The sequence below is a fragment of the Clinocottus analis genome, unplaced genomic scaffold, assembly GCF_023055335.1.
Source record: "Clinocottus analis isolate CAN_PGR_092001 unplaced genomic scaffold, fCliAna1.0.p SCAF_4, whole genome shotgun sequence".
NCBI lineage: Eukaryota > Metazoa > Chordata > Actinopteri > Perciformes > Cottidae > Clinocottus > Clinocottus analis.
In genome coordinates, this window is record NW_027176153.1 from 227,476 (window position 1) to 245,000 (window position 17,525).

A 17,525-nucleotide genomic window follows, 5' to 3' on the forward strand; every position below is an offset into this window, starting at 1 on the left:
CACAGGCGGAGGATCCTGATCCAGGACCTTCTGTTTCCTCACTGAGCTGCAGAGAGAACACGGACGGGAGGAACTTCATCCGTCTCGTCGGTCCGAGCCGTGCTGCAGACGTCCTCTTGTTACTCTGGAACTCCAGCATTGGAATCTACTCGTGGCTGGTTATTGCTGAACTCTTGATTAGTTTTAAAGGAGTTTCCAGAGCTGTTTGTAAGTGAAGCCTCCTGCTTTCAAATGAATTGCTTTAGAATACAATTTAATTCATTGGAAAGCTGCAATGCAAACGTCATGCAATAGGTCTGTTATTGGAATGTAATTACTGCCAACCATCGGATTGCAACTTTACAGAAAAGCGGACGTGTGAGGTAAAAGGATGCTGAAGCTCCTTTTGTGTTCCGCCCTCTTGTTTTCCCACACAGGCTCAAACCTGTTAGTTGCCACCTGTGCAGCCAATCAGCGACTTTTAAAGCAGGAAGCAAGAAGAGGTGAGGGGCGGTCCTTCTAGAGGACAAATGCACACACACACACACACACTGAATCCGTGTCTACTCCTGAACACTTTACGACCTACACTGCAATACAGTACACTACAATACACTGTGATACAGTACACTGCAATACAGTACACCACAATACAGTACACTGTAATACAGTACACTACAATACAGTACAACACAATACAATGTGATACAGTACACTGTAATACAGTACACTACAATACAGTACACTACAATACACTGTAATACAGTACACTGTAATACAGTACACTACAATACAGTACACTACAATATACTGTAATACAGTACACTGCAATACAGTACACTACAATACACTGTAATACAGTACACTGCAATACAGCACACTGTAATACAGTACACTACAATACACTGTAATACAGTACACTGCAATACAGTACACTACAATACACTGTAATACAGTACACTGTAATACAGTACACTACAATACACTGTAATACAGTACACTGTAATACAGTACACTACAATACACTGTAATACAGTACACTGTAATACAGTACACTACAATACACTGTAATACAGTACACTGCAATACAGCACACTGTAATACAGTACACTACAATACACTGTAATACAGTACACTGCAATACAGTACACTACAATACACTGTAATACAGTACACTGTAATACAGTACACTACAATACACTGTAATACAGTACACTGTAATACAGTACACTACAATACACTGTAATACAGTACACTGTAATACAGTACACTGCAATACAGTACACTGTAATACAGTACACTACAATACACTGTAATACAGTACACTGTAATACAGTACAATACGCTGTAATACAGTACACTGCAATACAGTACACTACAATACACTGTAATACAGTACACTGTAATACAGTACACTACAATACACTGTAATACAGTACACTACAATACACTGTAATACAGTACACTGTAATACAGTACACTACAATACACTGTAATACTGTACACTGTAATACAGTACACTACAATACACTGTAATACTGTACACTGTAATACAGTACACTACAATACACTGTAATACAGTACACTGCAATGCAGTACACTACAATACACTGTAATACAGTACACTGTAATACAGTACACTACAATACACTGTAATACAGTACACTGCAATGCAGTACACTACAATACACTGTAATACAGTACACTGTAATACAGTACACTACAATACAGTACAGTGCACTACAGCACTAACATCTGCAGTGCACTCTGTCGCTGATGAGCGCTGTATGGAACACGTACGGTAACCAATTGGCGGAAGTGACGTACGCAAATCTGTTCGTGATACCCGCAAAACTAAACCTGACAAAATGAATGCACATCTTACCCTCTTTGTGTCGCTTGTGTTCCTCTTTTGTTTGTTTTGTTACCAGAGGTAGATAGCCAGCCTAGTTTTGGTTTCTTGATTTCCATTTGATTGGCACAACCATTAACTGACCCAATCTCTCCAACCTTTGTTAGTGTTGACCAATAATAATAATGATAATAATAATAAAAAGAAGAAGAAGAAGAATCAACAGTCTTGTTTTTTATTATCACCATATCCGAGGTCACTGCAACTTTCTTCAAGTGGAGCAATACATGACTTTCCACACGCTTTTGCATATTCCCATGTATGTCCAGTGCTTCTCCCTCGGGCTTGAACCCAGCTCCTGCTTCTGCAAAGTGGGGCTACAAATAGAACCGGTCCCCACTGAACCACGCTGACCTGAAACACCTGGGACGGCCTCGTCCAATCAGCACACAGGACAGATGTGACACATAGATGCCCAGACACACGGAAAAATGGGTCACGTTCAACAGTGCAACAGTCCTCTTCCAGGGCATCGACTCTATTATACAGACATCTCTCTCTCTCTCTCTCTCTCTCTCTCTCTCTCTCTCTCTCTCTCTCTCTCTAAATATATATATATATATATATATATATATATATATATATATATATATATATATATATATATATATATATATATATATACATTCATCCATCTAAGAGACAGAGAGAGAACAAGGCTCAGAAGGACAACATTGAGCTTCATGTCTTCGGTAGATATGATGAATGGTAGATATTGATGTGTGACTGTGGCTCTGTGCTGAGCAGCGTCGTCCTTTAATCAGACGATCGGTGGTTCGATCCCCAGCTCCGCTAGCCACCTAACGCTCGTAGCTGTTCTACAGTGTATGAATGTGAGATCATTCTGATGGGGCACCTTCAGTGATGTCATCTCATCAGTGCGTGAATGGGTGAATGATGTCATCTAGTGACAAAGCTCTGGTGGTCAGAAGCCTAGAAAAGAGATAAACAGGTAGACTTTAACATATCTGAGACACCTTGACCTCCATCGCCTTTAGTCCAAGTTGACGTGAAGGGCGAAGCTGATCCGATCCGCTGGAGACTCACACACTAACATGGCTTATATGGTAACCACGGCAACACTGCCCTCAAGGACATGGTGCTCTCACTGTGTGTCTGTGTGTGTGTGTGTGTGTCCTTGGCTTGTGGACCACGGTTTTGAAGCTGCAAGTTTGACATTTTGGTAGCCATCTTGTTTTTTTAGCAACCAGAAGTGACCCAGGAGGGCGGAGCTGGACGTCTCCCAGAGGCCCTGGTAGCGCCGCCATCTTGGATGCATCCAGTGAACAGGAAGTGACCACGCATGCATTGAGGAGGAGCGACGTAGAGTCTCTGTAAACAACTCTGGTGTCAACCTGTCAATCACCTTGTAGCCACGCCCCACGCTTTATGGTCTGTTTGACTCTAGTGAGCATAATTGACTAAATGAACATCACGCTTGGTGTCTGAAAGACTTGGTGTGTGGATCCTAATCAGCAGACATTTTCCCTGTTGACTCAATAAGGCTGCACGTTGTTCTGGAGAATGTGGGACAGAATATACAGGAGCCTTCACCCGGTCATGAGCCGTGTTTCATGACGATGCTCGCCAGAACAGAACCAGCACCTTGCAGAGGGAAGGACATAGATGTCTTGTAATATGGTTGCAAAAAAAAACAAGCTGCTCTCCACCGGCTTCCTGTAAGATTTAGAATTATATTTTAAATCCTTCTCCTCACCTTTAAAGCCCTAACTGGTAATACACCATTATATCTTAAAGAGCTCATAGTGGCATACTACCCCACTAGAGATCATAGTACCATATTACCCCACTAGAGAGATCATAGTACCATATTACCCCACTAGAGAGATCATAGTACCATATTACCCCACTAGAGAGATCATAGTACTATATTACCCCACTATAGAGATCATAGTACTATACTACCCCACTAGAGAGATCATAGTACCATATTACCCCACTAGAGATCATAGTACCATATTACCCCACTAGAGAGATCATAGTACCATGTTACCCCACTAGAGAGATCATAGTACCATGTTACCCCACTAGAGAGATCATAGTACCATATTACCCCACTAGAGAGATCATAGTACCATATTACCCCACTAGAGAGATCATAGTACCATATTACCCCACTAGAGACATCATAGTACCATATTACCCCACTAGAGAGATCATAGTACCATATTACCCCACTAGAGAGATCATAGTACCATATTACCCCACTAGAGAGATCATAGTACTATATTACCCCACTAGAGAGATCATAGTACCATATTACCCCACTAGAGAGATCATAGTACCATATTACCCCACTAGAGAGATCATAGTACTATATTACCCCACTATAGAGATCATAGTACTATACTACCCCACTAGAGAGATCATAGTACCATATTACCCCACTAGAGATCATAGTACCATATTACCCCACTAGAGAGATCATAGTACTATATTACCCCACTAGAGAGATCATAGTACCATATTACCCCACTAGAGAGATCATAGTACCATATTACCCCACTAGAGAGATCATAGTACTATATTACCCCACTAGAGAGATCATAGTACTATATTACCCCACTAGAGAGATCATAGTACCATATTACCCCACTAGAGAGATCATAGTACTATATTACCCCACTAGAGAGATCATAGTACCATATTACCCCACTAGAGAGATCATAGTACCATATTACCCCACTAGAGAGATCATAGTACCATATTACCCCACTAGAGAGATCATAGTACTATATTACCCCACTAGAGAGATCATAGTACCATATTACCCCACTAGAGAGATCATAGTACTATATTACCCCACTAGAGAGATCATAGTACCATATTACCCCACTAGAGAGATCATAGTACCATATTACCCCACTAGAGAGATCATAGTACTATATTACCCCACTAGAGAGATCATAGTACCATATTACCCCACTAGAGAGATCATAGTACCATATTACCCCACTAGAGAGTTACGTTCATTGAATGCAGGGTTACTTGTGGTTTCAGAGTCTTAATAATAGGTTGGGGTTAGATGCTCCTCTTCTGTGGAATAAGCTTCCACGTTCAGTCCGGGGTGCAGACACGGTCACCTCATTTAAGAGTAGACTTAAGACGTTCCTCTTTGACAGAGCTTATAGTTAAGCCCCGATCTTTGATCCAGGAAGCTTTCTTTCAGAGGTTGGGTCAGACAACTCCCCTCTAGATTCATGAGGGTATTGAATTGAATACGTATTAAATATAAAGCTTTCATAAAAATGCTGCCTGAGTGTGCTATGGCCTTTAAAGCGAGTGTTGCAGCTCCAGACTTTTCCAGCTGCTCTTCAGCGTTTCTCAGACAGCACCAAGGCCTCAGATGAGGAGCTGCTGACTCTCATCAAACCTCCCCAGTGAAAGCTGGAGGTCCGAGGAGGCAAACAGGACCACATCATCTGCAAACAGCAGAGAGGAGATCCAGAGAACCAGAACCTGAGGTTCTCCTCCCCTGCTGCTTCTACATCTCCTGTCCATGGAGGTCAGGAACAGGACCGGAGATGAAGGGCAGCCTGGAGGCCAACGCCCACCGGGACGAGTCTGACTTATTGTGAGGATGCGAACACAGCTGCTACTGCAGCACAGAGACTGGATGGTACCCTGTACTCCTGCAGCACCCTGTACTCCTGCAGCACCCCGTACTCCTGCAGCACCCCGTACTCCTGCAGCACCCCGTACTCCTGCAGCACCCCGTACTCCTGCAGCACCCCGTACTCCTGCAGCACCCCGTACTCCTGCAGCACCCTGTACTCCTGCAGCACCCCACAACAACCCAGAGGGACCCGGTGAAAAGCCTTCTCCAAGTCCACTAGCACATGTAGACTGGTGGTGAACTCCCAGGACCGCTTAGTAGTCTCTGAGGGGAAAGAGCACAGCTCTTCTTAAATCTTAGGTTCAACAAAGGGTTGGAGCCTCCTTTCCAGCTCCCAGGCACAAGCTTTACCTGTGAGGCTGAGCAGTGTGATACCTGATAGTTAAGCACATTCTCTGGTTCTTCTTCTTGAAGATGGGAACCACCACCCTAGTCTGCAGTCCATGGGCTCTGTTCCCAACCCCTATGTGACATTGAAGAGGCGTGTCAACTAAGACAGCGTGCTCAAAGTGCTCTTTCCACCGCCAGACAATATGCTGTGTCGGTGTCAGCAGTTCCCAGACGCTGGGAACACTTATGAGCCTCCTGATGCTCCAACATGTTCCTTATGGACAAACCGAGGCGAGCACAGAAGTCCAACAACAGAACACGGCTCTGGTTCAGATCGGTCAAGCCGGTCCTCCCCATCACCTCCTCCAGGTTTCTCTGTCATTGCCCAGGTGAGTGTTGGAGTCTCCAGGAGAACGATGGAGGCGGCGTCCTCTCCAGGACCCTCCCACCGCCTCCAAGAAGGCCGGATCCTCTGAGCTGCTGTTGGCTGCATGAGCACAGTCAGAGCCTTAATGCCCCAGGCGTCTATATATATATATATATATATATATATATATATATATATATATATATATATATATATATATATATTCATGATATTTATATAACTACAAGCTGACAAGCCTTGCACCAGCCACCCAGGTGTGGCTGAGTGAGGGCTCCGCCCCCCCCCCCCCCCCACCCTCCCCACCCCCCATCCGGGTGATTCTGTGTGTCACGTGTGAGAGGAGGATGTGACGTATCTGAAGAGGACGGCAAGAGCTTCAGGATTTATTTATTTCCCATCACCCTTTCTGCGCATCCTAGTTTCCATTAATGCACTTCGTCCACAAGCCGCCCTGCAGAGAGAGAGACGCATGCGCATGAGAGAGAGAGAGAGAGAGAGAGAGAGAGAGAGAGAGAGAGAGAGAGAGAGAGAGAGAGAAAGAGAGAGGAGGAGGAGGAGGAGGAGGAGAGCGAGAGAGAGAGAGAGAGAGAGAGAGAGAGAGGAGGAGGAGGAGAGATCGCTCCTCCTCTCTCTCTCTCTCTCTCTCTCTCTCAGAAGCCTTGTGAGTGGGTCTGTGCTCGCGGACTCGTCGTCTCTAGAATGGGAACAACGGGACTAAAACAGCTGCGGTCCGTCCGCCTCTGGTAGCGCTGCAACTTCTGCTTTTCCTTTCCTGCTCTATATACAAATATATATATATATATATATATATATATATATATATATATATATATATATATATATATATATATATATATATATATATATATATATGCATATGTATGTATGTATATGATGTGTCTTCTCCCTCAGGTCACGCGCTCAGCAGGAAGCAAAGCATCCAACTAGTTCCTGAACTGCTCTGAAGGGAAGCTTCGGTTCGGTGTTTTCTGGATGGAGGATGTGTAACCGGTGAGTTTTGACGGAAGATGCAGCCGTTCTTTTTTTGTGTTGCTTTTTTACGCCTTGAGCTTCAGCAGCTGGTGTAATGTTACAAAACATAAATGTGGGTTTTATGGACCTTCATTTCATTTCATGCGACCTGAACGACCATCAAGTCCTCCATTCAGAGCCCGAAGCGGCCGCCTCTGGGCTTAGAGGCTCAACAGGTCCTGGAGGTCTGGAGGTCTGCTGCCCTCTGCCTACAGGGGAACACCAGCTTCCACCAGCCTGGGACTACACACCCTGAGACACCGTCATGGTACCGCCTCCGACCCGCAGCATATGAAGGACCACGAAGCGCTATATGAAGTCTTTATGTGGAATATAAGGTCTTTATGGGGAATATGAAGTCTTTATGGGGAATATAAGGTCTTTATGGGGAATATGAAGTCTTTATGTGGAATATAAGGTCTTTATGGGGAATATGAAGTCTTTATGTGGAATATAAGGTCTTTATGGGGAATATGAAGTCTTTATGGGGAATATAAGGTCTTTATGGGGAATATGAAGTCTTTATGTGGAATATAAGGTCTTTATGTGGAATATGAAGTCCTTGTGGAATATGAAGTCTTTATGGGGAATATGAAGTCTTTATGTGGAATATAAGGTCTTTATGGGGAATATGAAGTCTTTATGGGGAATATAAGGTCTTTATGGGGAATATGAAGTCCTTGTGGAATATGAAGTCTTTATGGGGAATATGAAGTCTTTATGTGGAATATAAGGTCTTTATGGGGAATATAAGATCTTTATGTGGAATATAAGGTCTTTATGGGGAATATAAGATCTTTATGGGGAATATGAAGTCTTTATGGGGAATATAAGGTCTTTATGGGGAATATGAAGTCCTTGTGGAATATGAAGTCTTTATGGGGAATATGAAGTCTTTATGTGGAATATAAGGTCTTTATGGGGAATATAAGATCTTTATGGGGAATATGAAGTCTTTATGGGGAATATAAGGTCTTTATGGGGAATATGAAGTCCTTGTGGAATATGAAGTCTTTATGGGGAATATGAAGTCTTTATGTGGAATATAAGGTCTTTATGGGGAATATAAGATCTTTATGGGGAATATGAAGTCTTTATGGGGAATATAAGGTCTTTATGGGGAATATGAAGTCCTTGTGGAATATGAAGTCTTTATGGGGAATATAAGGTCTTTATGGGGAATATGAAGTCCTTGTGGAATATGAAGTCTTTATGGGGAATATGAAGTCTTTATGTGGAATATAAGATCTTTATGGGGAATATAAGATCTTTATGGGGAATATGAAGTCTTTATGGGGAATATAAGGTCTTAATGGGGAATATGAAGTCCTTGTGGAATATGAAGTCTTTATGTGGAATATAAGGTCTTTATGGGGAATATGAAGTCCTTGTGGAATATGAAGTCTTTATGGGGAATATGAAGTCTTTATGTGGAATATAAGGTCTTTATGGGGAATATAAGATCTTTATGGGGAATATGAAGTCTTTATGGGGAATATCGAGTGATTATGGGGAATATGAAGTCTTTATGGGGAATATAGAGTGCTTATGGGGAATATAAGGTCTTTATGGGGAATATAGAGTTATTATGGGGAATATAAGGTCTTTATGGGGAATATGAAGTGTTTATGTGGAATATGAAGTGTTTATGTGGAATATAAGGTCTTTATGGGGAATATAAGGTCTTTATGGGGAATATAAGGTCTTTATGGGGAATATGAAGTCTTTATGGGGAATATAAGGTCTTTATGGGGAATATAAGATCTTTATGGGGAATATGAAGTCTTTATGGGGAATATAAGGTCTTTATGGGGAATATAAGGTCTTTATGGGGAATATGAAGTCTTTATGGGGAATATAGAGTGATTATGGGGAATATGAAGTCTTTATGGGGAATATAGAGTGATTATGTGGAATATAAGGTCTTTAAGGGGGATATGGAGTGCTTATGGGGAATATAAGGTCTTTAAGGGGGATATGGAGTGCTTATGGGGAATATAAGTTCTTTAAGGGTGATATAAAGTCTTTATCGGGACTATAAGGTCTTTATGGGGAATATAGAGTGCTTATGGGGAATATAAGGTCTTTAAGGGTGATATAAAGTCTTTATGGGGAATATAAGGTCTTTAATGGTGATATAAAGTCTTTATGGGGAATATAAGGTCTTTAAGGGGGATATAAAGTCTTTATGGGGAATATAAGGTCTTTATGGGGAATATAGAGTGCTTATGGGGAATATAAGGTCTTTAAGGGGGATATGGAGTGCTTATGAGGAAGATGATGCTTCATGGAAATGGCAGCATGTCTGTTAACATTAAAGCATATATCAGATGTTAATGTTATTCATAGTCTGCTCAAAGAGACTTTTTGTGCTGTCTCAGGGTTATTGACCTTGCAGTTACGCCATCTGGACCACTCCTGACCTCCAGCAAACTCCTCCCTCTTTGTAGATGGTGAATGAGCTGAAGTCGGGCTGGTTGTGAAGGTGCTGGACTCTTTCCCCCGGAAGCCCCGAGCCGGAGTCAGCATGGCGGCGGGCGTAGCGGCGTGGCTCCCCTTCGCCCGGGCGGCGGCCATCGGCTGGATGCCCGTGGCCAACCTGCCTATGCCGGTGGCGCCCGGCGAGAAGAACAAGCGCCAGGACGAGATGATCATCCTCAATGTCAGCGGCCGGCGCTACGAGACCTGGAGGAACACGCTGGACCGCTACCCGGACACGCTGCTGGGGAGCTCGGAGAAGGAGTTCTTCTACAACGAGGAGACCAAAGAGTACTTCTTCGACCGGGACCCCGACGTCTTCCGCAGCGTGCTCAACTTCTACCGCACGGGGAAGCTGCACTACCCACGCTACGAGTGCATCTGCTCCTACGACGAGGAGCTGGCCTTCTTCGGCATCATCTCCGAGATCATCGGCGACTGCTGCTACGAGGAGTACAAGGACCGGAAGAGGGAGAACCAGGAGCGGCTGATGGACGACCAGGAGGACAAGAAGGATGCCAAGCCGCCCAACATGACCTTCCGGGAGAGCATGTGGCGGGCGTTCGAGAACCCGCACACGTCCACCATGGCGCTGGTCTTCTACTACGTCACGGGCTTCTTCATCGCCATCTCCGTCATCACCAACGTGGTGGAGACGGTGCCCTGCGGCTCGGCGCCTCACCAGAAGGAGGTGCCGTGCGGCGAGCGCTACACCGTGGCCTTCTTCTGCATGGACACGGCCTGCGTCATGATCTTCACAGTGGAGTACCTGATGCGCCTGTACGCCGCACCCTGCCGCTACCGCTTCATGCGCTCCGTCATGAGCGTCATCGACGTGGTGGCCATCTTGCCGTACTACATCGGCCTGGTGATGACGGACAACGAGGACGTGAGCGGCGCCTTCGTCACGCTGCGCGTCTTCCGGGTCTTCCGCATCTTCAAGTTCTCGCGGCACTCGCAGGGCCTGCGCATCCTGGGCTACACGCTGAAGAGCTGCGCCTCGGAGCTGGGCTTCCTGCTCTTCAGCCTCACCATGGCCATCATCATCTTCGCCACCGTCATGTTCTACGCAGAGAAGGGCTCCAGCTCCTCCAAGTTCACCAGCATCCCCGCCTCCTTCTGGTACACCATCGTCACCATGACCACGCTGGGGTAAGAGCAGGCAGCTCTTTTTATGTGTGTATGTGCGTGTGTGTGCGTACGTGTGTATGTGTGGTGTGTGTGTGTGTGTGTGTGTGTGTGTGTGTGTGTGTGTGTGTGTGTGTGTGTGTGTGTGTGTGTGCGTGCTCCGTGTCGCGGTTTGCCAAAACGTGTTTTACAAACTCAATTAGAGACGACAGAGAAACTGCACATTTTGCATTCTAATCATTTCTTTTTCTGGGAAAGTGGGTCGGTCCAGTGGGTTGAAGTTTGAATAAACAACCCGGCCGCTAATATTCCTACTAATCTGTTAAAAAGGTAATGAAAGTAAAGATTCCACTAATATCGATGTTAACGAGTAACCAGGCTTTCATTCCTCATGGAGTACGAGGTGCTGTGAACAAGACTCGGATCAGACTTGGAAAAATAGTAGACGAGGAGTGTACATAGAACCCCTGGTTGTATAGAAGTCTGTGCTTCATGTGATGAAACTGCATTCTCTCTCCTGGCCACCAGGGGGCGACTCCTCTGGTTGTATAGAAGTCTATGCTTCATGTGTTAAAGCTGCATTCTCTCTCCTGACCACCAGGGGGCGACTCCTCTGGTTGTATAGAAGTCTATGCTTCATGTGTTAAAGCTGCATTCTCTCTCCAGACCACCAGGGGGCGACTCCTCTGGTTGTATAGAAGTCTATGCTTCATGTGTTAAAGCTGCATTCTCTCTCCTGAACACCAGGGGGCGACTCCTCTGGTTGTATAGAAGTCTGTGCTTCATGTGTTAAAGCTGCATTCTCTCTCCTGACCACCAGGGGGCGACTCCTCTGGTTGTATAGAAGTCTATGCTTCATGTGTTAAAGCTGCATTCTCTTTCCTGACCACCAGGGGGTGACTCCTCTGGTTGTATAGAAGTCTATGCTTCATGTGTTAAAGCTGCATTCTCTCTCCTGACCATCAGGGGGCGACTCCTCTGGTTGTATAGAGGTCAATGCTTAACCCTCTGGGGACCTGGAATACGGTGTTTACAGGATCTTTCTATGAATAGTTTTGCGAAAAAACGTACCAGAAATAAGAATCCAATGTTGTTCGAGGCCCCAGGGTGTGGAGGTCCCGCCCCCTTGCTCTGGGAGTCTGTGTGAAGCTCCGCCTCTCACCGTGATTTGTGGGTTCAGGTGTGTGTCGACATTTTGTGTGAAACAAACCAATGAAAACTCCTGAGGACCCACCCACCTACGCTGCAAGAAAACAAATGAATGGCTGAATTATCGGACAAATAAATGAATTAAAGAATGAATGAATTAACAAAATAATTAATTATTGAATGAATGAATGATCAGATGAATGAATGAAATAACGAAACAACGAATGAATGAACAATGAATGAATGAATGAATGAAGCGTTAACTCTGAGTTCTAAGTATCAGATGGTTCAGGTTGCGATGCAACAAGTAAAGATGCACACACAAACACACACACACACACACACACACACACACACACACACACACACACTGAATGCCCGGTAACCGGACCCCGAGCTCGCGGTGACCCACTTGGCCCGTCAGCCCGGAAGGTTCTGGTGTCGGCGGATGTTTGATTGTTTGTGTGTACGTGTGTGTGTGTGTGTGTGTGTGTGTGTGTGTGTGTGTGTGTGTGTGTGTGTGCGTCACTGTGTGACCTGAGATGGCCCAGATATAAAAATGTGTGTGTGTGTGTGTGTGCAGTCCCGCTGTGGCTTTGTGCGCTTTTGTTTGTTTATCTGAATAATCTGTCCTCAGAATCCCTAATAATAATAATAATAATAATAATAATAATAATAATAATAATAACAATAATAATAATAATAATAATAATAATAATAATAATAATAATAATAATAATAATAAAAAGTTGCTTTAATAAAATTAGCAGCAGCAAATTTGAACGGCAAAATAAACCAAAAACATTTCTATAAAGAAACATTTCAGGGTTCAGGTTATGTCATATTTAGGGTCATATGTATGGTTATGTCATATTTAGGGTCATATGTCTGGTTATGTCATATTTAGGGTCATATGTATGGTTATGTCATATTTAGGGTCATATGTCTGGTTATGTCATATTTAGGGTCATATGTCTGGTTATGTCATATTTAGGGTCATATGTATGGTTATGTCATATTTAGGGTCATATGTATGGTTATGTCATATTTAGGGTTATTTGTATGGTTATGTCATGTTTAGGGTTATTTGTATGGTTATGTCATGTTTAGGGTTATTTGTATGGTTATGTCATATTTAGGGTTATATGTGTGGTTATGTCATGTTTAGGGTTATTTGTATGGTTATGTCATATTTAGGGTCATATGTCTGGTTATGTCATATTTAGGGTCATATGTATGGTTATGTCATATTTAGGGTTATTTGTATGGTTATGTCATGTTTAGGGTTATTTGTATGGTTATGTCATATTTAGGGTTATTTGTATGGTTATGTCATGTTTAGGGTTATATGTGTGGTTATGTCATGTTTAGGGTTATTTGTATGGTTATGTCATATTTAGGGTTATATGTATGGTTATGTCATATTTAGGGTCATATTTAGGAGGCTTCCCCTTAACCTGAGCTGAGGAACTTCCTGTCCTCAGAGTAGTGGGCGGAGCTAAAGAGCTTTTAGTTTGAAATCCTCCAAATGAGAAACGAAAGGCTTAGTGATCACTGAGGATGTGACCTCATGTTTTTACACAGATTGATTCTGACCTTTCTTGTGATAATAACTCAAATTTGGTCAAAGCTGTATGACAAATGTGTGTGTGTGTGTGTGTGTGTGTGTGTGTGTGTGTGTGCAGGAGGATGTGTTGTCTTTTATGAAACATGTTCTGATAACTAAAGAAAAGAAGATTTTATAACTTTTTGGATTTGCTGCTCAAGAAAAACGATGAATCGTCTTTTTTTCTCACGGAATAATCCAAAAGAAACAAAAAGAGTGGAACTAACACCCCGCTCTGTGGAACTAACACCCCGCTCTGTGGAAACAAAAACCCAGCTTTGTGGAACCAACACCCAGCTGTGTAGAACCGACACCCAGCTGTGTGGAACCAACACCCAGCTGTGTAGAACCGACACCCAGCTGTGTGGAACCAACACCCTACTGTGTGGAACCAACACCCCGCCGTATGGAACCGACACCCAGCTGTGTAGAACCGACACCTCACCGCATGAAACCGACACCCGCTCATTGGAACCGACACCCCACCGGATGGAATTGACATCCAGCTGTGTGGAACCAACACCCTGCTGTGTGGAACCGACACCCCGCCGTGTGGAACCGACACCCAGCTGTATAGAACCAACACCTCACCACATGAAACCGACACCCGCTCATTGGAACCGACACCCCGCTCAGTGGAACCGACACCCCACCGGATGGAATTGACACCCAGCTGTGTGGAACCGACACCCCGCCGCATGGAACTGACACCCAGCTGTGTGGAACCGACACCCGACTGTGTAGAACCGACAACCCATCGCGTCCAACCGACACCCGCTCATTGTAACCGACACCCAGCTGCCTGGAACCGACACCCGGCTGTGTGAAACCAACACCCAGCTGCCTGGAACCGACACCCGGCTGTGTGGAACCGACATCCAGTTGAGTGGAACCGACACCTTGCTCAGTAGAACCGACACCCCGCCGCATGGAACCGACACCCAGCTGTGTGGAACCGACATCCAGTTGAGTGGAACCGACACCCTGCTCAGTAGAACCGACACCCCGCCGCATGGAACCGGCACCCCGCTCAGTAGAACCGACACCTCACCGCATGGAACCGACACCTCACTGTGTGGAACCGACACCCCGCTGATGTTCACGTCAACGAAAAGATTCCTTCCAGCTGTGATTGGTTGTTCCTGGTCACATGACACAAGCCCTTTTCCTCTCAGACCTGCAGAGGAAAGCCCAGTGATGGATTAGAGCGCTGACCTCTGACCTCCTGATGCTTCCTACACAATGTGACCTCTGACCTCCAAATGCTTCCTACACAACGTGACCTGCAGCTGAACTCACTGCTTGTTTGTGAAGGACACACAACACAGACACACAAAGAGCATCCGCCTGGAAACGGAAATCTCAACTTTGATCTTATGGCTGTTACATCCCTTCAGTTTTGTCCTTCCTCTTCCTCTCCCCCTTCCTCTACCCCTTCCTCTTCCTCTCCCCCTTCGTCTTCCTCTACCACTCCCCCTTCCTCTTCCTCTACCACTCCCCCTTCCTCTCCCTCTTCCTCTTCCTCTCCCCCTTCCTCTTCCTCTACCACTCCCCCTTTCTCTCCCTCTTCCTCTTCCTCTACCACTCCCCCTTCCTCTCCCTCTTCCTCTTCCTCTACCACTCCCCCTTCCTCTCCCTCTTCCTCTTCTTCTCCCTCTTCCTCTTCCTCTCCCCCTTCCTCTTCCTGGAGGTGACTAAACAGGAACCTCAGTGTTCAGGTTCTCTCTGTTCAGGTCGTGTTGTGTGGAACGTCCTCGAGGTATTTTAAGGTGCTTTGTGCCGCGCATGCTAACACTGCCCTCTCACTTCTCACACACACACACACACACACACACACACACACACACACACACACACAATGTTGTGAAGTGTTCTGTAATTTGTAAACTGGGTTCTTGATGATTACTCAGGGTGACAAAAGCAATTGTTCTGCGACACTAAATCTACAAGATTAATGTTCGCTGTGCGTGTGTGTGTGTGTGTGTGTGTGTGTGTGTGTGTGTGTTGTTCCTCTCTCCTCCACCCTGACATGTTTCCTGGTGGGGTAATGACTCCTTGTCGTGACGTGTGGTTTTGTTGCGGTTCTTCTTCTTCTTCTTCTTCAGACGTGCACGAGACACGCCGAGCCAAGAGCACACGAGTCAGGACACGGGGCGACGGTGGCTCAGTGGTTAGCATGATTAGCATGATTAGCGTGTTTAGCATGGTTAGCGTGGTTAGCATTGTTAGCGTGGTTAGCGTGCCTGTCTTTCAGTCAGAGGGTCGGTGACAAAAGCTGCTCCTCTCCAGGTGGACTCGTGGGGATGGTTAGGGATTCAAACCCGTCTTCTTCTCTTGGAGGAGTAACACGTGTAATTGGCTAAATCTCCTCTCAGGATTTCACAGATTATGTTTTAATCTCATTAACTCATCAATAAGCCGCTGCAAGCAGAGGATCATCTGCTGAGGGCCGAGCGGAGGTTAAGTCATGTAAAGTAACGTAAAGTAACGTAAAGTAAAGTCATATGAAGTAAAGTACACTCACATGCAGTAAATGGAACGTGGCTCGCTCTGGTGAACTTCTCACAGCTTTTACTTCTCTTGGTCTTCACAGACAAGACTTTACTACTTTACTTCTATACTTCCTTACTGCTGCTGGATGCTAACAAGATGGACGCTTACAAGCTGGAAGCTAACAAGCTGGAGGCTAACACGCTGGAGGTTAACGCGCTGGAGGCTAACAAGCTGGAGGCTAACACGCTGCAGGTTAACGCGCTGGAGGCTAACAAGCTGGAGGCTAACACGCTGGAGGTTAATGCGCTGGAGGCTAACAAGCTGGAGGCTTAACACGCTGGAAGCTAACACGCTGGAGGTTAACGCGCTGGAGGCTAACGCGCTGGAGGCTAACAAGCTGTCCTCATTGTCTCCTTCACTTCACGCTCGACAACATGTTTGTGTATTTTCTACATTTCTGAGAGACACAAAAAATGTTGCCCAACATGATAACTCCCATAATGCACTGCTCCTTTACTTCAGTCAGTGTGTGACTCTACAAGCAGCACTTTGCATGCCCAGTGACTCATCTGAGCTGCTAACAGCAGCAGATGTGCATGTGAGGTGATGAGGATGCATGTGAGGATGCATATGAGCTAATGGGGATGCATGTGAGCTAATGAGGATGCATGTGTGCTAATGGGGATGCATGTGAGCTAATGAGGATGCATGTGTGCTAATGGGGATGCATGTGAGCTAATGAGGATGCATGTGTGCTAATGGGGATGCATGTGAGCTAATGAGGATGCATGTGTGCTAATGGGGATGCATGTGAGCTAATGAGGATGCATGTGAGCTAATGAGGATGCATTTGAGGTAATAAGGATCATGTGAGCTAATGAGGATGCATGTGAGGTAATGAGGATGCTTGTGAGCTAATGAGGATGCATGTGAGGTAATGAAGATGCATGTGAGCTAATGAGGATGCATGTGAGGTAATGAGGATGCATGTGAGGTAATGAGGACGCATGTGTGCTAATGAGGATGCATGTGAGGATGCACATGAGCTAATGAGGATGCATGTGAGGATGCATGTGAGCTAATGAGGATGCATGTGAGGTAATGAGGACGCATGTGTGCTAATGAGGATGCATGTGAGGATGCACATGAGCTAATGAGGATGCATGTGAGGATGCATGTGAGCTAATGAGGATGCATGTGAGGATGCATGTGAGCTAATGAGGATGCATGTGAGGATGCATGTGAGGGTGCATATGAGGATGCGTGTTCTACATGCAAGGCATGCTGGGAAACAGGAGGAGATTGGAGCTCCCTGGACCAGCAGACTGATACCAAATGCCACTCACAATGTGTTATGCAGCAGACTTAAGACGCGTATGCTTATGGACAGTCT

At 45.2% G+C, this 17,525-nt stretch overlaps 1 protein-coding gene across 5 annotated transcripts in view; it reads left to right on the forward strand.

Annotated features, from left to right (window-relative positions):
* The first annotated feature begins 6,879 nt into the window (after positions 1–6,879).
* LOC137800662 (A-type voltage-gated potassium channel KCND3-like) overlaps positions 6,880–17,525 on the forward strand; it is a 34,563-nt gene continuing 23,917 nt past the window's right edge. Inside the window, exons 1-4 of one of the 5 annotated variants that reach the window (XM_068597943.1) lie at positions 6,880–6,989; positions 7,159–7,257; positions 7,404–7,616; positions 9,729–10,908. In XM_068597943.1, the coding sequence (XP_068454044.1) occupies positions 9,806–10,908 (1,103 nt within the window). In that variant the 5' untranslated portion in view covers positions 6,880–6,989; positions 7,159–7,257; positions 7,404–7,616; positions 9,729–9,805. Of the gene's footprint in view, positions 6,990–7,158; positions 7,617–9,123; positions 10,909–17,525 lie in introns of those variants that run through there. The other 4 variants (XM_068597942.1, XM_068597944.1, XM_068597945.1 and 1 more) reach the window with 4 other exon arrangements.